Source organism: Dendrobates tinctorius, unplaced genomic scaffold (genome assembly GCF_039654945.1).
Source record: "Dendrobates tinctorius isolate UK_male_01 unplaced genomic scaffold, ASM3965494v1 ptg000048l, whole genome shotgun sequence".
In the NCBI taxonomy this organism is placed as follows: domain Eukaryota; kingdom Metazoa; phylum Chordata; class Amphibia; order Anura; family Dendrobatidae; genus Dendrobates; species Dendrobates tinctorius.
The window spans coordinates 21,349,496-21,373,444 of record NW_027361716.1 but is presented as its reverse complement, the minus strand read 5'-3'; the positions used below and the strand labels follow the sequence as shown (position 1 = coordinate 21,373,444).

The following is a 23,949-nucleotide window of genomic DNA, read 5'->3' as shown; positions in this document are numbered from 1 at the left end:
TTAGACCTGGGTTTGTAGGCTGGTATGGAGATGGCATCGGAGATTCGGAAGAACCAAGTTCTTCAAATTCTACAGTTATATTATCCTGAATAGAGGTGGTTGCTTTTGTATCATCGAGTTTCTTAGTGGATGTTGTATTCCAAAAGTAAGTAGTATTTTGTATCTCATCTTGACTGAATGAAGCAAGAATTTCACTGGCAGCAGAAGAAGACAATTCTTCAGGAGCCCACGATTCACTAAAGATGCCTGCATCTGGGGAAACTGTTGGAGAACCTGAAAAAATAGGCCAATATCATGTTAGTTGGAGTATTCTCAAATGTGTACATTAAAGTGATACTCAGTATATTTGAATAAAGGTATCATAATTTATATGTCAATATTGCTTAGCCTAATTAATAATTGTTCTTGAAAGGGTAGTCTGAAAACGTGAAATTTATACTATATGTCTAATCTAACCACTTTTCTAATATAATGCAATTCAAAATTTCCTACCTTTCCCTCTCTACTCTTACTTTTTAGCTTTCCTTTTTCTTTTCTTACATCTGCTGATAATACGTTTGAGCCTCTCATCATGCACTGGGGATTCTCAAATGAACAGTCATCACGATGCTGGGGATTCTGTCACTCTCACAGTCAGGAACCAGCCAGGGGATCAGGCAGATATCCCACCACTGCAACCAATTTGCCTGGGAACCAGTCAGGGATCTTGTAGATATCACCCCTGTGTTAAAAAATTGTCATGAACAAGCTCTCCACTGCCTCCAATGGTCAGCGTCAGGACAATTACACAATTGCCGAATGACTGATGGATGAGGCCACAACTACTTCCACTACTAGGCTGGTTATTGGGAAAGGCACAGTGAATGTGCAGTATATAAACATCTGATTACAACACATGGAATATATGTGTATATATATATATATATATATATATATATACACACATATATATAGAGCTCTGACAAAAATTAAGAAACCACCACATCAAAACCCTGTCATGGGCAGCCCATTCTCCAGACCTGAACCCCATTGAAAACCTCTGGAATGTAACAGGAGGATGATGAATAGTTACAAGCTATCAAACAAGGAAGAACTGCTTAAATTTTTGCACCAGAAGCAGTGTGAAAGCTGTGATTAAAAATCATGGTTATTCCACAAAATATTGATTTCTGAACTCTACCTGAGTTAAAACATTAGTATTGCTTTTTCTAAATGATTATGAACTTTTCTTTATATTATATGAGGTCTGAGAGCACTGTCTTGTTTTGGGTTTTTTTAACTTTGACCATTTCTCCTTTTCAGAAAAAAACAAAATTTATTGCTTGGCATATATATATATATATATTTATATATATATATATATACTAGATAGTGGCCCGATTCTAAAGCATCGGGTACTCTAGAATATGGCCAGCGGGAGATTGAAATAAAAAAAAGTGATATACTCACTTTCCGACGGCCCCCGGACTCTTTCCCTCCTCTCACCACGCTCCCGGCATCTTCCGGTCCCAGTAATGCTTAGCGCGAAGGACCAGAGATGACGTCACTCTCGCGAGAGCATGACGTCATCAGCGGTGTTTCGCGCAAAGCATTACTGGGACCGGAAGGTGCCGGGCGCGTGGTGATAGGAGGGAAAGAGTCCAGGGGCCGTCAGATGGTGAGTATATCACTATTTTTTATTTTAATTTTATTTTTTTAAATATTCTCACCTTCCGACGGCCCCTGGACTCTGTCCCTCCTCTCCACACTCCCGGCATCCTCCGTTCCCAGTAATTCTTTGCGCCAAAGACTGCTGCTGACGTCACTCTCGTGAGAGCGCGACGTCATCAGCGGTCTTTGGCGCAAAGCATTACTGGGAACGGAAGATGCCGGGAGTGTGGAGAGGAGAGAAAGAGTTCGGAGGCCGTCGGAAGGTGAGTATATCACTCTTTTTTATTTTAATTCTATTTTTTACAGGTTGATGGCACCCTAGCACCGCTGATCTCCTGACGGTAGTGGTGGCGTGCGTCCTTTGAATTCCGGACTGCGCATGCGCACTGCGCCTGTCGCCGATTGGTCGAGGCCTGGCGGCCGCGACCGCTCGTTGACGCGGGATTTCGATTACAGACAGACAGAATAGGACGATTATACACATATATATATATATATATATATATATATATATACATACACTGCTCAAAAAGGTAAAGGGAACACTATAACATAGGATGTGGTATTTTAGTGTTCCCTTTATTTTTTTGAGCAGTATATATATATATATATATATATATATATATACTGTGGGGAAAAAAAGTATTTAGTCAGTCAGCAATAGTGCAAGTTCCACCACTTAAAAAGATGAGAGGCGTCTGTAATTTACATCATAGGTAGACCTCAACTATGGGAGACAAACTGAGAAAAAAAAATCCAGACAATCACATTGTCTGTTTTTTTTTTTCATTTTATTTGCATATTATGGTGTAAAATAAGTATTTGGTCAGATACAAAATTTCATCTCAATACTTTGTGATATATCCTTTGTTGGCAATGACAGAGGTCAAACGTTTTCTGTAAGTCTTCACAAGGTTGCCACACACTGTTGTTGGTATGTTGGCCCATTCCTCCATGCAGATCTCCTCTAGAGCAGTGATGTTTTTGGCTTTTCGCTTGGCAACACGGACTTTCAACTCCCTCCAAAGGTTTTCTATAGGGTTGAGATCTGGAGACTGGCTAGGCCACTCCAGGACCTTGAAATGGTTCTTACGAAGCCACTCCTTCGTTGCCCTGGCGGTGTGCTTTGGATCATTGTCATGTTGAAAGACCCAGCCACGTTTCATCTTCAATGCCCTTGCTGATGGAAGGAGGTTTGCACTCAAAATCTCACGATACATGGCCCCATTCATTCTTTCATGTACCCGGATCAGTCGTCCTGGCCCCTTTGCAGAGAAACAGCCCCAAAGCATGATGTTTCCACCACCATGCTTTACAGTAGGTATGGTGTTTGATGGATGCAACTCAGTATTCTTTTTCCTCCAAACACGACAAGTTGTGTTTCTACCAAACAGTTCCAGTTTGGTTTCATCAGACCATAGGACATTCTCCCAAAACTCCTCTGGATCATCCAAATGCTCTCTAGCAAACTTCAGATGGGCCCGGACATGTACAGGCTTAAGCAGTGGGACACGTCTGGCACTGCAGGATCTGAGTCCATGGTGGCGTAGTGTGTTACTTATGGTAGGCCTTGTTACATTGGTCCCAGCTCTCTGCAGTTCATTCACTAGGTCCCCCCGCGTGGTTCTGGGATTTTTGCTCACCGTTCTTGTGATCATTCTGACCCCACGGGGTGGGATTTTGCGTGGAGCACCAGATCGAGGGAGATTATCAGTGGTCTTGTATGTCTTCCATTTTCTAATTATTGCTCCCACAGTTGATTTCTTCACTCCAAGCTGGTTGGCTATTGCAGATTCAGTCTTCCCAGCCTGGTGCAGGGCTACAATTTTGTTTCTGGTGTCCTTTGACAGCTCTTTGGTCTTCACCATAGTGGAGTTTGGAGTCAGACTGTTTGAGGGTGTGCACAGGTGTCTTTTTATACTGATAACAAGTTTAAACAGGTGCCATTACTACAGGTAATGAGTGGAGGAAAGAGGAGACTCTTAAAGAAGAAGTTACAGGTCTGTGAGAGCCAGAAATCTTGATTGCTTGTTTCTGACCAAATACTTATTTTCCACCATAATATGCCAATAAAATGAAAAAAAAACAGACAATGTGATTTTCTGGATTTTTTTTTCTCAGTTTGTCTCCCATAGTTGAGGTCTACCTATGATGTAAATTACAGACGCCTCTCATCTTTTTAAGTGGTGGAACTTGCACTATTGCTGACTGACTAAATACTTTTTTTCCCCACTGTATATATAAATATACACACTCCGGTACGGTGACTAACAAACTCCAAGATAAACTAGCTGCCACCACCAATCGTTTATACAGGCTAATTGGACACCCAATACGAGCAGTGTACGGCTTCAGGGGTGCGGTTCATACGGCAAGAGGAACAAACCTATTACATTTTATATATTTAATCTAAAAAGAGTTTACATAAATATGCAAAAGATAAAAGATATTACAAAAGGGAACAAAAGAATACAGCATATACAATCACAAAAAATACAAAGGAATAAAAAAAGAAATATACTAAACAATGGCTTTAAGTTAGAATCTGTATTTACCAGATAAAAGTCACTGCCACATGCCTCCCCTGGTTGACCTCAGATTGGGACTGGTCAATAGGATGTGCCTATGGTCTCAGAAAATTATGAGATCCTCAATTTTCAGGATATCTGCCCACCTGGATGTCCAGGCAGTAGATATTAATGCCATATTTCCTATCATGATTTTAGCTTTCCATGGATAGGAAATATGGCATATATATTGTTATTCATCGGTCAGATATTAATTTAGGACTGATGCGCAGGCCACACAGTGATGTAAGTAAATATGTTATATTCACCACTTCAAGAGAGAGAAACTAGACAGGACCCAAAGCCAAATAGGGTTTTATCTGAGTAACAAATTAGAAGGATTTGCACAATTGTGCTCACCTGGATGGGTTGTGTGCACTCATTTAGTCTTCAAACAAATTATATTAGATTTTTTGGAGCCGGATTCCAGTTATGAATATTGTTTTTTTGTGACAGGTTTAGGTCTTACAGTTCCGGGACACATATTTTTGGATTTGTGATAAAGTGGTGAACATGCATATGTTACACCCAGTCCCCGTCCTGGCGCCTCGCCCAGGTCTGCCACTGTTACACCTGGCCCCCGTCCTGGCGCTGCATCCAGGCCTGCCACTGCTCTCCGTTCTGGACACTCACCTCGAGCCTCACATGCTGCCCTTAGGCAGCAGCCGGCCTCCTCTGGATCTCATGCTGCTGCTCAGCATTCTGTCCCCCCTCCTGCCTCCTCCTCCTGGCGTCCTGTGAGGAGATATGTAGCTAAGGCTATTAGGGCATGCCCGCCCGCTCTCTTGCCTTCTTAAAGGGGCGGCGTGCATTATTCAAAAAGTGCAATTAACCAATGGCAGCGCACTGGCTCCTATTTTTGTCCTCTCCTCCATAGGGAGAGCACCGGAGCAATGAGTATCTATCATTGCTACATCTGGTTCTCAAGCTAACCTGTCTGCGCTGCGTCTGCAGTCTCTGTGCATTGTCTAATGCTCTCTGTCTCCACAGCATATCAGTATCCTGTGTTACCTGGTTATATCTGCAACCATCTGGGCCTAAGCCATCCCGTTCTGCCAACAGCCATCCAAGTCCAAGGACTGTGTGAAGGTCACTGGAACCGACTCCTTACCAACTACCTGGATCCAGGACCCGTCTCATTACGGACTCTGCTGTAACTTTTGTTATCCCTTTTGGTCCCGCTGGGACAGCTGCCACGTGTTCGGGGTCTAACTGGAGGTAGCACCTGTGTCCTCCGGGTATTCAATTCTGGCCCTGCCTGAGGGGCTTTACTACGGGTACCCGGGGCTCACTAGTCACGCCCCCTTCGGAGCCCCCCAGACCGTGGTCCCGAGGTTCCACTTAAAAAATAAAAACAAATGTGAACTTCACCATCTCTGCCTCCGCTTTCATTCGTTACAGCATAGAACTGGAGAAACAAATATGTTATTCTGCGCTGCCGTGGAGAAAAAATGAGTGGTTAGTCCTGATGAAGAAGTTATCTGCTTCGAAACGCATTGACAAATAAAACCACCTGAAATTGGACTGGCATCCTTCATTTATTCTCCGCAGCAGAGCAGAATAACCCATTTGTTTCTCCAGTTCTATGCACATTCACCACTTCATCACAAAGCTGAAAATATGTCTCCCGTAACTGTAAAACCTAAACCTGTCGCAAAAAAACAATATTCCGAACTGGAATCCAGCTCCAGAAAGTCTATTATAATTTGTTTGAAGATTAAATGAGTTTTCTCCAGAGGTGATAGATTGGTCACTTCTCAGCCCTTCATATACACTGAGTCCAGACCTCCTGCCTGTTCTTCAGCAGTTATCATATTTCAATTACCTGTTTACAGCAGGTGGTTATAAAGCAACCAGGATCAGAAGAAGCACTAGCTCTTGTTCCTTTCCCAAGTTATAATTAAGCCAAGCTTCAATATTCAATATAAGGGTGACATGTCCCTTTTTAAGAGACAGATTTATAGATTTTACCATTACATCTGACACCCACTACTTCCTTTTCCACCTAGAAATGAAGCATCATCAGGAGGTGATAGTGCAGTCACTTACAAAAGCTTCTGTCCGCCTTACCCTGATGATATGCTGTTTCAGTAGCGGTGAAGAATTGACCATAGACTCTCACACAACACCCACATCTTCAGTCCACTGCTTTAGTCCCTCCGTCCACTGAAAAAAAGATATCCTCAGGGGATGGAGATAAAAGCAGTGGGAGAAACAGCCACGTTGCCCCATAGCTTCTATCACCGCCCTAAAATGAATCATCCCTGGGGACAGCCTTTCTGTCACCCTCCATGCTTCTAACACTTTCTTGCTTTACTGTGGACTGAAGTTGTTTGAGAAAAGCTTCTGCCTCACCGCTACTGGACATAATCAGCATACTGCAGTAACAGAATCTGGGGAAAATGACCTTAGCACCGATCACTAATAATGCTTAGTTTCAGGGAGGAAAAAGAAGCAGTGGGAGTGACAGCAGCCTCAGCCCTCCGATGATGAGCCATTTTGGATTCCCCAGTGCATGCTGGGGGACTCAAACAAATGATCATCATTAGAAAAAAAACACAGACAGAAAGTTGGAGTAGACAGGGAACGGTAGGTAGAAAATATTGAATTAAAGTACATTAGAAAAGTGGTTTGAATATTGAATTAAATAGACAAATTATGAAATTCACTTAGTTTCCGACAACTCCTTTAATAGCATGTATTATACTGCATTGCATATTTCTCTGGTCAACCATGCAGAATGATTTTAACCACAATGATGTAACACAAAGACTTCTAGTCTATAACTAAAGGACAACACTGACTTTATATCTGTATGAGAAAAGTATGTTGATATTTTAGGCAAAAAATATTCTTGAAATCCTGGACAGAAGTTATACAAGACTCACTTTTTATTTAAGTCACCTGTAAAAACTGGATTTTTGCTTGGGGAGTGCAAATTTCCATATTATTATTATTATTATATTATTATATATTATAGCGCCATTTATTCTATGGCGCTTTACATGTGAGGAGGGGTATACATAATACATACAATAAGTATCAAAAAATCCCCTAATATTGGGAAGCAAATATTAGCACAACTCAACAAACAATATAAATCATCAAAATTCCCTATCTCAACTATTAAGTAGGATTCAGGGATCAAGAGAGTTTTTGCAAAAAAGATTTTAATTTTATTATACACAAAAATTTACAAATCTAAAACAATCACAGAGTATCAATGTTAACGCAGGCAGTAATAAGTATAAGCAATCAATAATATGTAAGATACATAAAATCTTGTGAGAGGGGAGATAATAATAAATTGTTCTCCCTTTATTTATTCAAGAATAAATCGCATCTATTTGGTACAAATGCATTCAGAAATGCTGCAGTAAATGCTTTAATCTAGTATAAAGCATTATATACATTATTAATTGCTAGGAAAGATAAAGTGCATATTAATGCATATTAAATCTCAGCTAGAGATGAATAAAGTGCATATCAATTGTCCTGCCACTAAACAGCGGGAATTAACCCGCTGTGATGAATAGTTAGTACTCGTTTTCTTATTCATCACAGCGGGTTAATTCCCGCTGTTTAGTGGCAGGACAATTGATATGCACTTTATTCATCTCTAGCTGAGATTTAATATGCATTAATATGCACTTTATCTTTCCTAGCAATTAATAATTGTTTTTCATAGCTTTTACAGCGGTTTATCCCGGTTATGCTATATTATGATAATTGTATTGCACTTTAAATTTTATTTTTCTTTGCCATATTATGGTAGATGATAGTCTGCAGTACTGATTGGTTATTTTTTGTGGTTGAGGTGTCAGTGTTTATCCGCCCAAATGGCCAGCACAACATTTTTTATGCGATAATAATCGCGTTACCTGCAGTGTACACCATGCAGTAGCGGTCTGGCCTTTTGCTGCAGCAAATTTCTCCCGTATTTTTTGCGGGTTTTTTCCAAACTATGGCTAAAGAAATGTTTTGTATCACTTGCTTTATACTAGATTAAAGCGTTTACTGCAGCATTTCTGAATGCATTTGTACCAAATAGATGCGATTTATTCTTGAATAAATAAAGGGAGAACAATTTATTATTATCTCCCCTCTCACAAGATTTTATGTATCTTACATATTATTGATTGCCTATACTTATTACTGCCTGCGTTAACATTGATACTCTGTGATTGTTTTAGATTTGTAAATTTTTGTGTATAATAAAATTAAAATCTTTTTTGCAAAAACTCTCTTGATCCCTGAATCCTACTTAATAGTTGAGATAGGGAATTTTGATGATTTATAATACATACAAGTACAGTAATCTTAACAATGCAAGTCACGACTGGTACAGGAGAGAGGACCCTGCCATCTACAAGTGATGGGTGAGGATACAGTAGGTGAGGGTAGAGCTGGTCGTGTAGCGGTTTGGTGGATCGGTGGTTACCGCAGGTGTTAGGCTTGTCGAAAGAGGTAGGTCTTCAGGTTCTTTTTGAAGTTTTCTATGGTAGGCAAGAGTCTGATATGTTGTGGTAGAGAGTTCGAGACTAGGGGGCATGCGCAGAAGAAGTCTTGTATGCGATTGTGGAAAGAGGAGATAAGAGGAGCAGAGAAAGAGATCTTGTGAGGATTGGAGGTTGCGTGCAGGTAAGTACCGGGAGACGAGGTCACAGATGTACGGAAGACACAGGTTAGGGTTTTGAACTGGAGTCTTTGGGTAATGGGGAGCCAGTGCAGGGATTGACAGAGAGGAGAGGCCGGGGAATAGCGGGGGGACAGGTGGATTAGTCAGGCAGCAGAGTTTAGAATAGATTGGAGGGGTGCGAGAGTGTTAGTGGGGAGGCCACAAAGCAGGAGGTTGCAGTAGTCAAGGCGGGAGATGATGAGGGCATGGACTAGGGTTTTTGCAGATTCTTGGTGGAGGAACGTACGGATCCGTGAAATATTTTTGAGTTGAAGTCGACAGGAAGTGGAAAGGCCTTATATATGTGGCTTGAAAGAGAGATCAGTGTCAAGGATAACCCCGAGGCAGCGAGCTTGTGGGGAGAGTGGGCAGCCATTTACATTAATGGATAGGTCCGTTGGGGGGGTCGCGTGAGACAGGAGAAAGATGATGAATTCTGTTTTGTCCATATTAAGTTTTAGAAATCTAGCGGAGAAGAAGGATGAAATAGCGGACTGTTGTGAGTTCATTTTCCCCTTCATTACTGAGGCCCGAGGAACTCCCTCTTCTGGGAAAGAAAGGTAGTGAGCCTGATTGTCAAACACCTGAGGCTGATTATGATGACTGGCTGAGTAGAGTTACGGACTGGATATAAGGCTGTCGACGCCCTTCTGCCCTGCGGGTGATTTCTCTGTGGGATCCTTGGAGACCAGTCTGAATTCCTGCTCCTCCAAAGCTAAGTTTGCTTCTCTGCTTTTTGCTTTTGTGCTTTGACTTTGCTTTTGCTTTGTTTTTCTGGATTTCTGCCATTCCCTGCTGGGGTGTGCTGAATTCATTTAGCTCTGTATTCTGAAAATACCTGAGTGCTGATTCAGTTTTTGAAGCCTAGCTGCTTCAGGGCCTTTTTCATATCAGCTGGTTGGCTTATGTCTTTGATAGGGTTTTGGCAGATTGCAGACAGCAGCCTACCTGTCCTTTCCTATCTAGGTAGTTTTGGGGCCCCATCTTTTCTCAGTCTATCTTTCTGTCTGTGTTAGTATTTTCATCTTGCTTCACCGTCATTATATGTTGGGGGCTGCCTATTGCTTTGGGGTCTGCTCTGGGGCAGTTTAGATTTCCCCTTTCTTTCTTTAGGCCTATGTATTTCTCCGGCTGTGATCGAGGGGTCTAGGTCATCGTAGGAACCCCCCCACGGCTACTGCTAGTTGTGTTGATAGGTTCAGGGGTCTGCAATCTGATAGTTGCCAACTTCTCTGGTTTTCTGGACTTAGCTTGTATTTCTGCTTTTGCCTCCTATGGTGACTCATTCATAACAGCGGACACACATTGAGGGACTCTGGTTAGTAGGGAGGTGATATCTGGTCCAGAGATGTAGATCTGTGTGTCATCACCATAAAGGTGATACTGAAAGCTGTGAGATTCTATGAGCTGTCCGAGGCCGAAGGTGTAAATGGAGAAGAGCAGGGGCCCTAGGACTGAACCTTGCGGGACTCCGACAGATAGGGGGCACGGTGAGGAGGTGGTGTGTGAGTGGGAGACGCTGAATGTCCGGTCTGTTATGTATGATACGATCCAAGTCTGTGATACCAAGAGATGAGAGGGTCTGTAGTAATAGGGAAAGGTCCACTGTGTCAAAGGCAGAGGTCAGGTCCAGGAGGAGGAGGGCAGAGTAGTGTCGCTTGGCCATGGTGGTTAATAGGTCATTGGTGACCTTAGTTAGGGCAGTTTCAGTGGAGTGGTGTGGCCGGAAGCCAGATTGTGAGTGGTTGAAGAGGGCGCAAGAAGAGAGGTGGGAGGACAGTTCAAGATGGACATGTTCCAGTGGTTTTGAGGCATAGGGGAGAAGTGATATATCAAGTTATGTAGAATCTGGCATATCCAGCAGCCTTCCCTTAACAAAGCAACTCAGACAGGAGAATCTACAGTACAGGCAAAAGGATCTACAGGTGAGATTTCTTACCAGTCTCTACCTTCCACCTCTGTGGGTCTGGCTTTATGGACTTTGGCTACAAGAAATAATGCCAATCTCTCTTACAGATTAATTTTACTTCACGTGTTTCTACAATTGTACTTGTTTGTGTCCTACCAACTAGTTGCAAAGTGTGAGATTGGGTCAATCATCACAGATTGTGGCAGTCACAGATTGGCAGTACATGTGTCCCAAGGCTGTGTTTAGGCAAGCAGTTCCAGGCTCTCTTGGAATATCAGTGACCACTACATAGTGTAGTAACGCTACCACATATGTGGTATCTCCTGAGGAAGAAGTCATTTGTAGACCTCGAAATGCGGTGAATAAAACCACCATTCTTTTTCATCAATACGTCCGGATATCTATTTGTTCAGTAGCATGGACAATATCCGCCAATTTCTTTTGTATGTTATCTGTAGAAAAAAAAGACATGGACTGCACAGCCAAAGTGCATGCATTGATCTATTGCAATCAATGTGAAAGCTGCCCACATCTTTCTACAAAACTACAGCATAAAAAGGGGTATGGGAAGTAGCGTTTCTAGAAACATTGATAGCAAAAGTCCTAGTCCACATCCGCAAGTGACAAAATGAGTGGTTAACATTCAGGATGAGGGAGGTGTGTGTAGACCATACCCTGAGTTAGAGCAAAAAGTGGACAGTGATACTGTAGATGAAAGGGCTGTTAGATAATGGTGCTTTGATGTTTCAGCACCAGAAAACCCACAACAAGGAGTTAAACATGAAGTGAAGCTCATTCTAGACAGGTCCTGGCTAAAGTTTCTAAAAACTGTTAGAGACTCCTCAGTGTTCTGGATTAACCACCCAAAACACACTGAAAATCTGTATTCCCTCTGTTTTACCTACCACCTGTTAGTGCTGTAGGTAACTGCAGCTATGATGGTTAGATTAGCTCAGATATACAGAGTAGTTTTTCAGTATAAATTAGCAAATTTTTTTTTGGTACCAACAGAGTAGGGAGGTGTTTATGTTGGCGGGAGGATGAGCCGTACTTAGAGGTCTGAGAGATCTGACCTAGCGACAGTGTATCTCAAGAATGTAGAAGACCTACAAAGGGTGAGTAGGACGCGGCCTCAAACATGGTTTCAGAGGAGTTTGGTGGAGTTCTTTGGTTCTTTCCTCAAACCAATTGTTGTAATTCTATTTATCTTAGTTCTATACATTGTATTTTGAACTTTTATGTGTATTTGCAAACAGTGAAATTCTGGTTGGTTAAAAAAGCTATTGATCATAATTGATTTGTTATTGATAAAAGTGTTTATGTGTAAACAAAGCAAGGGAGCTGATAAAGAAAATGATCGATAAAGCTTTAATAGTCTAAAAGTTGCTTAGCTTAATAATGATGCTCCTATTAGTATATTCAATACTGCATTACACATTTCTCTCTTTAACCACGCAGAATGTTTTGAAGAACAAAGATTTAGCACAGAGACTTCAGGTCTATAACTGAAGGCCAAAGGGTGATTTTGTTACCAGTATGAGAAGAATATGTGAATATTTGGGCATAAAATGATTTCTTTTATCTATCCAGTTTTAATTGTAACTTTTATTCTAATTACATTTTCATTTTATTCAAAATCAATTTGAGAAAACTGGATAAAGAGGGAAAATTTCCAAATCACATGTTTAAAATGATACAAATATATTTAAAAATAGGTCTAGGTTAGCAGTAATTAGAAATCAGTAGGTTTAATGTGAAAGTACTAATTACAAAGATCTAAAGACCTTTAGATAACCTCATCAGCTATAGCAAAGCAATGATTTTTTTAGAATTAAATTCATTCATCCATATATTAGGATAAAAGCTACATTTATGTCATAAGAAATCAGAAGGGTACGCATCAGATATTAGGACCCACTACGTCAATCTACATGTCATATCCCCTCCAGTTTTTAGTGTGCTAATATGGAAGCTTTCAGATGGGTATAGATTGTGTGACAGATTGGCTCACTCGGCTGCTCTCAGAGGTAGACACAGGAACGCTTCTGTTGGTTTATTAAAACACGGAATAAACCAGTGCAAGATTTAACAAAATGAACATGGTCTTTCTGGCATAATGGCAAAACAAAAGATAACTTATAGCCCAGTCCATATGCCTGTGGGATTCACCCACTCAGGATATAATAAAGTTCAGCTCCCACTGGAGCCATCGCCTGGAGATTCCCTGTCTCCAAACACACAGCTGAGAAAAAACACAGTAGCTGGACATTTAAGGCCGGTTTCACATTAGCGCTTTTTAAGCGCACGCACGGCCGGGGGTAGCTCCGCCCCCGAGCCGGCTCTCTGCCCGGCGTGCCCGCCCCTTGCTTGTAGCGTCGCCTACTAGCGGACAGCGGCGCCTGCGATCGGCGCACCCTATCTTTAGCATAGGGTGCGCAGATCGTGCGCAGGCCGTGCGCTAGTTGCGCTTTGACCTGCGCTGCGCACTTTTGTCGGTGCGCCGTGCGCGCCAAAATCAAACTTTTCGGATTTTGGCGCGCACGGCGCACCGTCAAAAGTGCGCAGCGCAGGTCAAAGCGCAACTAGCGCACGGCCTGCACACGATCTGCGCACCCTATGCTAAAGATAGGGTGCGCCGATCGCAGGCGCCGCTGTCCGCTAGTAGGCGGCGCTACAAGCAAGGGGCGGGCACGCCGGGCAGAGAGCCGGCTCGGGGGCGGAGCTACCCCCGGCCGTGCGTGCGCTTAAAAAGCGCTAATGTGAAACCGGCCTAACTTCACCAAACACTCCCTTGGGGAGGAGATATGGTGAGTAGGCGTCCCGCCCATTTCTTACACCTACTCACAAAAAACCCAACCCTGTCATGGCTGATTATCCCCTCAGCACATAACATGCTGGAGAGAAACTTCTGGGTTTCACATCACGGAAGATAGCAACCTTCGTGACACATGCTTCCCCTCACATACAGCTCCAGTGACCCTGTCACAATTGATAAACAGAAAATAACATGGATCCAAAAGAACAGTGATGAAAAGATTACAGACTCTTAATATTTTCTATAATATATTACCGGTATTTCTTATAATACACACAACTGATGCAGAACCTCATTTTAAAGAATAGGGGGAGAGTCCTTTTAAACATGCATTTATGGAAATGAAATACCGTAATACTTTTCCTAAATAAGATCTGCAGGAGTTACTGTACATGTCCGTTATTCATTCAACACAGGTGGCAATCTTCCCAGAAGTAGACATCTCAGTAACTCCACCTAGAGACCATGCACTTTTCAAAGAAATGGCCTAAACACGCTACCGTGGCCTGCAGCGTCTCTGGACTTGTCTCTCATCAAGCACATCAGGAATTTCACTGGTCAGTATTTGCAAAGAGAGTTGCCAGCAAAAGATCTTTCTGATTTATGCTCACAAGTGCATTCAGAGTGGCAGAACATTCATCAGACAACCATTAATAACCTCATCGATAGAAGTCAAGGCGTTTAAGTGTATATGTATATACAGCATGTAAATTAAGTATTGAACACGCCACCAATTTTCTGAATAAATATATTTCTAAAGTTGCTATTGACATGATATTCTCACCACATGTCGGTAACAGTCCATCAAATCCACACAGGCAAAAAAATCAAACCATATATGTCCATAAATTTAGTTATGAATAATAACAAGAAATGACACAGGCAAAAGTATTAAACACATGAAGAGGTGCAAAAAGCCATGGAAAGACACGACACCAGCTGAAAATTATCAGTAATTAGAAAGCAACTCTGCTACATAACGAAAAATATTATCAGCTGGTTCAACTGAAGGCTTATAAAAGGTGTCTCATTACCAAGGTGCCAAACAAGAAACATCTCATGAGGGGTAAGACCAGTGAGATGTCTCAAGACCTTTGCCACAAAATTATCGCAAAACATACTGATGGCATTTGTTACTGAAGAATTGCTAAACTACTGAAGCTTCCAATGAGCACTGTTGGGGACATAATCTGGAAGTGGAAAGAACATAATTTCACCATAAACTAGCAATGACCAGGTGCTCCTAACAAGATGTCAGACAGTGGAGTGAAAATAATTATCAGGAGAGTTTTCCAAGAGCAAAAGACCACCTGTGAAGAGCTACAGAAAGACCTGGAATCAGGAGGTACAATTTTTTTTAAAGAAATCTTTAAGTACTACACTCAACCTGAATAGCTTTTATGAATGCTCACCGCCCAAGACTTCATTGCTGAAAAAACATCATGTTCAAGCACATTCACAGTTTTCTCAACCACATTTAGACAAGCCTGTGAGATACTGAGAGAATATAGTCTGGTCAGACGACCAACATAATTTAACATTTGGATGCCATTATACACAGGGCCGCCATCAGGGCATTACTGCCCTTACTGCTCTATGGGGCCCGGTCAGCAGTAGTACACAGATGGGGCCTGCAGGTCCGGGGCCCCACTCTTGTGCTTCTGATCAGGCCCCATCGTGCACTAAAATACAGTGCACTGCGGCGCACACGTTGGCACTGGGGCCCGGGAGCCTTTTTGGGGCTGTCCACGTCCGTCTTACCTAGTCTGCTGCGCAGCTCCTGCTCGTTTGTAGCTAGAATGTGTGGGCTCCCTGCAGGTCCTGACTACAACCCATACATTCTAGCCGCCTCAGTAGTGAATGCGCTAGAATGTATGGGCTCCTTTCAGGTCCTGACTATAGTCCATACATTCTAGGTGCTTCACTGCTGAAAACACTAGATGCCCCGGGAACGACGGAAGTACTGTAAGTATAAAAAATGTTTTTGTGTTTTTAAATGGGTGAGGTGGGGGGGGAATGAGACTGCAGATGATGAAGTGTGTTTGAGGGGGTACTGCACATGATGAAATGATAGGGGTTGAAAATGATGAAGTAAGGGGGACAGCAGATGAAGTGAAGGGGGGATAGGGGACTGTAAATGATGAAGTAAGGTGGACTGCAAATGATGAAGTGGGGTGATGGGGACTGCAAATGAAGTGAGTGTGAGGGATGTGGGACAGCAATTGAATTGAAGATGGGGGGTGGGGAGAGCAAATGGTGAATTGAAGGTGGGGAGTGAGGAGAGCAAATGGTGAATTGAAGGTGGGAGTGGGGAGAGCAAATGGTAAATTGAAGGTGGGGAGTGGGGAGAGCGAATAATGAATTTTGAGGGTGGGGGAGTAAATGATGTATTGAATGTGGGGCAGAGCAGTTGATAATGAATAGAGGGTGGGAGATTGAGAAGACATGACAATGAATTGAGGCAGAAGGGGCATGTAACTATAATCAATCGGAGTAAGTGTTAGAGTGGGAGGTACATGGTGGGGGACTTTGAGGATAAAGTGACTGATAATGAATTGGGGGAAAGAATACAGGTGCTAATTAATTGATATATTAAATGGGAAAGTGTCTATGTACAGATAGTGGGGGCACAGTGGCGGATTATAATTTATATTTGGAATGGTGGGTTGCATAATAACAAATTATATATTAATGGTGGGTGAACGTCTGTATTCAGATGTGTAGTGTAGAAGAAAGGGAAAAAGTGGGGAATGCGCTCTGGAAGTGGCACTTTAGATAACTGTGCTATTTTATTCAGAGCCGAGTCCTGGCTTAAAGAAGTGCTGGCAGTCTGCGCTGGATTAAAAAGAAACGCAAAGAGGAAGGACTTCAACTAGAGACTAGTGATGAGCGAGTATACTCGTTGCTCAGGTTTTCCCGAGCATGCTTGGGTGATCTCCGAGTATTTTGGCGTGCTCAGAGATTTAGTTTCTGTCGCTTCAGCTGCATGATTTATCACTGATGGCCAGCCTGAATACATGTGGGAATTCCCTAACAAACAGGCATTTCTCACATGTATTCAGACTGGCTAGCAGCCGCAAATCATGCAGCTGCATCGACAGACACTAAATCTCCGAGCACGCCAAAATACTCGGAGGCCACTCGAGCATGCTTGGGAAAACCCGAGCAACGAGTATACTCGCTCATCACTACTAGAGACGTCACTGGTGAGTCAGTGTGTTACCTGTACACTGACACTATACACTGTATATAGAGGTCCTGTGTAAAATGTCACTGGTAATCACTTTATTACCTGTACACTATACACCATTTGCAAAGCTCCTGTGTATAATATCACTGGGGATCACTGTATTACCTCTACACTGACACTATATACAGAGCTCCTGTGAATAATGTCACAGGTGATCACTGTATTACCTGTACACTGGCACTATATGCAGAGCTTCTGTGTATAATGTTACCGGTGATCACTGTATTACCTGTACACTTACACTACAGTATATACAGAGATCCTGTGTATAATGGCACCGGTGATCACTGTATTACCTGTACACTGACACTGCATACTAAATACAGATCTCCTGTGTATAATGACACTTATGGTGATAGTATTTTTTTAATGATCAGTATTGTACTATTCAGTCACAATGTGGTGGTAATATGTTGTTCGGCCATGGTGTGGTGATATTTGTTCCTTGTATGTGCTATTATTTGGTCACTATGTGGTGGTAATATGTGGTCTGGTCATGTTGTGTTGGTATTTATTCCTTGTATGTAGTTGGTCACCATGTGGTGGTAATATGTGGTCTGGACATGGTGTGGTGGTATTTGTCCCTTGTATGTGATATTGCTGGGTCACTGTGGTGGTAATATGTGGTCTGGACATTATGTGGCAGTATTTGTTCCTTGTAGATGGCATTATAGGTCACTATGTGGTGATAATATGGTTAGTCATGGTGTAGTGGTATTAGTCCCTTGTATGTGGTATTGTTCATTTTAAAAATTGAAAAATATATCTAAGTTGTATTGCATATTTTAACAAATATTTAATAGGTTAGACTGGAGTAGGGTCCGGCCAAAAAAGTCTACCTTGTCGTCGTGGCAGATTAAAAAAATCTTTTGGCCAAAAAAAGCTGCTGGCTATGTGTGTGATCTGGTGATGGGAACGGTTAATGTGTGATTGGTGAGAAGTGGAGTTTGTCCAAGAGAACAACTGTGCAACTGTGGACAGTTTGAGGGGTGGAGGCGGGGCTGGGGTGGAGCCTGGCTGGAGTCTCAAGGGGGCCCCGAAAATTTTGCCAGTATGGGGCCCCGAAATTCCTAGTAGCAGCCCTGATTATACACACTATGTAAGGAGGCCAAAAGGCACTGCATATCATCGGAAAGCACAAACAGTGAAATTTGGAGGCAAAAACATGATGGTGTCGGGTTGTTTTTCAGCATACAGCACTGGCAAAATTCATAGAATTGAAGAAAGGATGAATGCATGAATGAACAAATGTACCGAGACATTCTTGATAAAAATCTGCTGCCATCTACCAGGATAATGAAGATAAAATGACGCTGGACATTTCAGCATGATAATGATCCCAAACACACAGCCAAGGAAACTCTAAATTGGTTTCAGGTAAATAAAATAAAGCTGCTAGAATGGCTGAGCCAATCACCTGACCTGAATCCAATAGAACATTTATGGAAGGAACTAAAGCTCAGAGATCGTAGAAGGCACCCACAGAACCTTCAGGATTTGAAGAGTGTTTGTGTGGAAGAATGGGCCAAAATCACACCTGAGCACTGCTTGCAACTAGTTTCTCCATACAGGGGGCATCTTATAGCTGTCATCACCAACAAAGGCTTTTGTATGAAGTATTAATTTCAGTAAAGGTGTTCAATACTTTTTCCTTGTGTCATTTCTCAGTATTACACATAACAATTTCAGTCACGGGTCGGTGCCAGAGGAGTCACCGCTTTGTACATAGAGAGCGGTGGCTGTAACCGTGCCCCCAGCACTGACCAACAGCAAGCTCTAATGCTGATCTTGCTGTCAGTCAGTGCCAGAGGCATGGTCACAGCCACCGTTCTCTATGCATAGAGCATTGACTGGACCCAAGCTGCCACCGTGACTGAAACCCGAATTCTATGGAGGGAAATAAAGTTAATTTCCTCCGGCAGCGTGGGTCTAAGTGCTTGCGCAGGACTTGTTCAGAACGCTATTAACCTGCCGAATAACCCCATATCTTCAGGTTAATAACATTTTTTCATGTCACAGGTTCCCTGTAAGTTTCGTCTTAGGCATGTAAAATTGGTTGCTTTCACAGTATGTTTTAGGTCATTGTCCATCTGTACTGTGAAGCGCTCTCCAATCAACCTTCTTTCATTTGGTTGAAACTGAGCAGAAAGCATAGCACTGTACTGTTCAGAATTCATCCGGCTGCTTTTGTCTTTAGTTACATCATCAATAAACACTAGTGACTCAGTGCCATTGGAAGAGTTATATGTCCATGTCATCTCACTGATTCCAACATGTTTTACAGAGAATGAGATGTGCTTTGAATCATGAGCTATTCTAAGCCTTCTTCATACTTTCTTCTTCCCATCATTCTGGTACAGGTTGATCTTAGTTTCATCTGTCCAAAGAATGCATTTCTAGAACTGGCCTAGCTTTTATAGATTTTTTAAATTTTTTTTTAGAAAAGTCTAATATGGTCTTTCTGGTTTTAAGGCAGATTAATAATTTGCACCTCATAGTGAACCTTCTAAAGTCTTCACTTTATGGTAGACTTAGATACTGAAACACCTACTTCCCGGAGAGTGTCATTCACTTGGGTGGATGTTGTGAAGCGATTTTTCTTCACTATGGAAAGGATTCTACAATCACAATTGTTGTCTTCCATGGACATCCAGGACTTTTTCAGTTCCCAAGCTCACCTGTGTGGTTTTTTTTTTTGCAAAATGTATCTGAGCTGTTTATTTTGCCATTCCTAATATTTTTGCTTTCTCTCTGATGGATTTCTTCTTTTGTTTCAGCCTAAAGTGGTGTGTTTCTCTTGCATGGAGAGCTCTTTTGACCGCATGTTGTGGGTTCACAGCAACAGCTTCCAAATCCAAATGCCAGAGCTGGAATCAGCTCCAGAACTTTTACCTGCTTAGGTGATGATGAATTAACAAGGCAGTATGCAGCCCATTAAAGAGCGTTTAGATCACTGTCTGTTTACCTTTGGTCCCTTTAAAAAGAGGCATCTACACAAAAAGGAGCTATAATTCCTAAACCCTTATTCCAATTAGGATGTAAATGCTCTCAAATTAAAGCTGAGTTTGCACTTTTTGCCCATATTGATCATATAATTGTATGTTGAATATACAGTATTCTTGTAGCAACTAAAATGCCAAGAACTTGTGTCACTGTCCAAATATTTCTGGACCTAACTGTAGAAATCATTATCTATAGACTTACATTTTGCAAAGTGGTAGTCCTAGGGATGTGCAAACAGGATAAGTCCAACAGCTGGTTTCTGATATCGTGACTACAACAAATAAATAACATAATGGCAGCCACAGAATAACAGGGACATAATGTGCAGATGGAGGGTGACATAGAATCAAGCACTCCTATATCTATTATGCATGTGACCTGCAAGCAGCACAGGAATTAAACTACAGCTTTAGATGCCAGACAATAACTTTATTCTCGGTGAGTCACAGACCGTCAGCTCGTTTGTAGTTTGTAAACTTGACGTTTCTTTGAGTCAGAGATGGCAGCTTCAATGGAGTTCATTTATCAAGGACTCAGCCAGTAGTCATTATTCACTAGTTGTCATGGAAATAACGAGATATACCTCAAAAGCTGGGATTCAGACAAAAGGCGGTTTATAGCTCAGTTTGAAACTGTCGCACTGCAAGCAAATCCTACAATGTCCTACAGTTATTTGGCAATTTAAAATGGAAATATCATTTTAGCTAAATTCTGACAAGTCTTGTCGATATAGAAAGTCGGTGAGCTACCTGGAAGGTTTACAGATGTTCACAAATGCATGTATTGTAACAACTTAAAAGGGTTTCACCAGAAACAAATAATCTAATATACAGTCATATGGTAAAGTTTGGGCACCCCTATTAATGTTAACCTTTTTTTTATAACAAATGGTGTTTTTTGCAACAGCTATTTCAGTTTCATATATCTAATAACTGATGGACTCCGTTATATTTCTGGATTTAAATGAGGTTTAATGTACTAACAGAAAATGTGCAATCTGCATTTAAACAAAATTTGACCCGTGCAAAAGTATGGGCACCTCAACATAAAAGTGACATTAATATTTCGTAGATCCTCCTTTTGCAAAAATAACAGCCTCTAGTCGCTTCCTGTAGTTATTAATGAGTTCCTGGATCCTGGATGAAGGTATTTGTGACCATTCCTGTTTACAAAAAATTCCAGTTCAGTTAAGTTTGATGGTCGCCGAGCATAGACAGCCCGCTTCAGATCATCCCACAGATGTTCAATGATATTCAGGTCTGGGGACTGGGATGGCCATTCCAGAACATTGTAATTGTTCCTCTGCATGAATGCCTGAGTAGATTTGGAGCGGTGTTTTGGATCATTGTCTTGCTGAAATATCCATCCCCTCCGTAAGTTCAACTTCGTCACTGATTCTTGCACATTACTGTCAAGAATCTGCTGATACTGAGTTGAATCCATGTGACCCTCAACTTTAACAAGATTCCCGGTGCCGGCATTGGCCACACAGCCCCAAAGCATGATGGAACCTCCACCAAATTTTACTGTGGGTAGCAAGTGTTTTTCTTGGAATGCTGTGTTTTTTAGCCTCCATGCATAACGCCTTTTTGTATGACCAAACAACTCAATCTTTGTTTCATCAGTCCACAGGACCTTCTTCCAAAATGTAACTGGCTTGTCCAAATGTGCTTTTGCATACCTCAGGCAACTCTGTTTGTGGCGTGCTTGCAAAAACGGCTTCTTTCCCATCACTCTCCCATACAGCTTCTCCTTGTGCAAAGTGCGCTGTATTGTTGACCGATGCACAGTGACACCATCTGCAGCAAGATGATGCTGCAGGTCTTTGGAGGTGGTCTGTGGATTGTCCTTGACTGTTCTCACCAATCTTCTTCTCTGCCTTTCAGATATTTTTCTTGGCCTGCCACTTCTGGGCTTAACAAGAACTGTACCTGTGTTCTTCCATTTCCTTACTATGTTCCTCACAGTGGAAACTGACAGGTTAAATCTCTGAGACAACTTTTTGTATCCTTCCCCTGAAAAGCTATGTTGAATAATCTTTGTTTTCAGATCATTTGAGAGTTGTTTTGAGGAGCCCATGATGCCACTCTTCATAGGAGAATCAAATAGGAGAATTACTTGCAAGTGGCCACCTTAAATACCTTTTCTCATGATTTGATACACCTGGCTATGAAGTTCAAAGCTCAATGAGGTTACAAAACCAATTTAGTGCTTCAGAAAATCAGTAAAAAGTAGTTAGGAGTGTTCAAATCAAGAAAATGATAAGGGTGCCCATACTTTTGCACTGGTCAAATTTTGTTTAAATGCAGATTGCACATTTTCTGTTAGTACAATAAGCCTCATTTGAATCCAGAAATATAACTGAGTCCATCAGTTATTAGATATATGAAACTGAAATAGCTGTCGCAAAAACCACAATTGTTATAAAGAAAAAGGTTAACATTAATAGGGGTGCCAAAACTGTAACATATGACTGTATAAAGCTGAATGTGTATGTATGTGTGTACGTCCGGGATTGGCATCTGCACCGTCGCAGCTACAGCCACAAAATTTTGCACAGTCACACGTCTGGACCCCGAAAGTGTCATAGGCTATGTTGTGAGGCGAAATTTTAACCCCGCGCGTTCCAATTCACCAAACAATTTTGCCTATTATTCTTATCATTTCTATGGTGTTATCGTCCTTCTGTAAGGCTGGGAATAACACAATTTATTACCGTGCCAACCCAGACCACCTTCTGACACAGACTGCAGGGGGAGCCCAGGATCACACAGGATAGGATTAGATACACGGCTCAGCAGTCAGTATCACACAGGATAGGACTAGAAACACGGCTGAGCAGTCAGTAACACACATGACAGGATTAGGTACACGGCTCAGCAGTCAGTATCACACAGGATAGGGTTAGATACACGGCTCAGCAGACGGTATCACACAGGATAGGATTAGATACATGGCTTCACAGTCAGTATCACACAGGATAGGATTAGATACATGGCTCAGCAGACGGTATCACACAGGATAGGATTAGATACACGGCTGAGCAGTCAGTAACACACGATAGGATTAGATACACAGCTCAGCAGTCAAAAAAACTTTTGTAGCTCCAGCACACGATATAGAAAAATTAAAAAAAGCCTTTATTTAGTCCATCATTAAAAATTACAATACCATGTAATAAAAGCATGTGTAGGCTTACGCGTTTCGGATCATATTTGACCCTTAATCATAGCATAAAATACTGGATAAATGTTGCACTTATCAAGGGAAAGCAACCAAAGAAGGCTGCCTTGGGTAACACCCACCAGAATCAGCTGTAATACCAGCATCACTAATTCAAGGTTAGTAATAGTACCTCACTGGATTAACCCTATGATACATCCATCTTATACAAACATATTACAATGTGAATTCTCACTTAGTGATAATCTAATAGTTTAGTCACTTTTTAACCAAATTTTTATATATATAAATTCATCAGGATGGGATAGGATTACAGGCACACACCACCGCACAAAAAAAAAAAAAAATTTAAAAAAAAATGAAAAAAAATAAAAAATAATGTTTTTCCTTTTTTGTCTTAATTCCTTTCCCTTCCTCTTCCTTTCAATTTATCTCTATGTTTCCAACTATTTTAGTATAGATACATCAATTCATGCTTCAAATTTAATCCTGCTGGATATCTGGTGTGAAGTTTTAGAATCCAACGAGCTTCAGTCATCTGGAGTAGTTTAATTCTATCACCACCACGTCGAGGAGCAGGAACAAATTCCAAAGCACTTACTCGCAGGCTGCTCAATTCTCCCTTATGTTCAATCAAAAAATGCTTAGAAGCCCCCGAAAGACTGCGGGTAGTGATATTATTGATGTCATAAATGTGTTCCGACAATCTTCTTCTTATACTACGACTTGTGGATCCTACATACTGTTTTCTGCATATCGTGCAAAAAATAATATAAACACAGTAATCAGTAGCATAATTCATAAAAGTTTTGAGATTAAATACTTGACCCTCATTGCTTGTAACAGACTTATTATTATTTATCATGAATTTACATAAACCACATGACTTCTGCC

At 41.6% G+C, this 23,949-nt stretch overlaps 1 protein-coding gene across 2 annotated transcripts in view; it reads right to left on the bottom strand.

Annotated features, from left to right (window-relative positions):
- Positions 1–23,949, bottom strand: part of KIAA1549L (KIAA1549 like) — a 499,083-nt gene that overhangs the window by 306,123 nt on the left and 169,011 nt on the right. For both annotated transcript variants that reach the window (XM_073576347.1, XM_073576346.1), the window contains exon 2: positions 7–273. In XM_073576347.1, the coding sequence (XP_073432448.1) occupies positions 7–273 (267 nt within the window). The remainder of the gene's footprint in view (positions 1–6; positions 274–23,949) is intronic.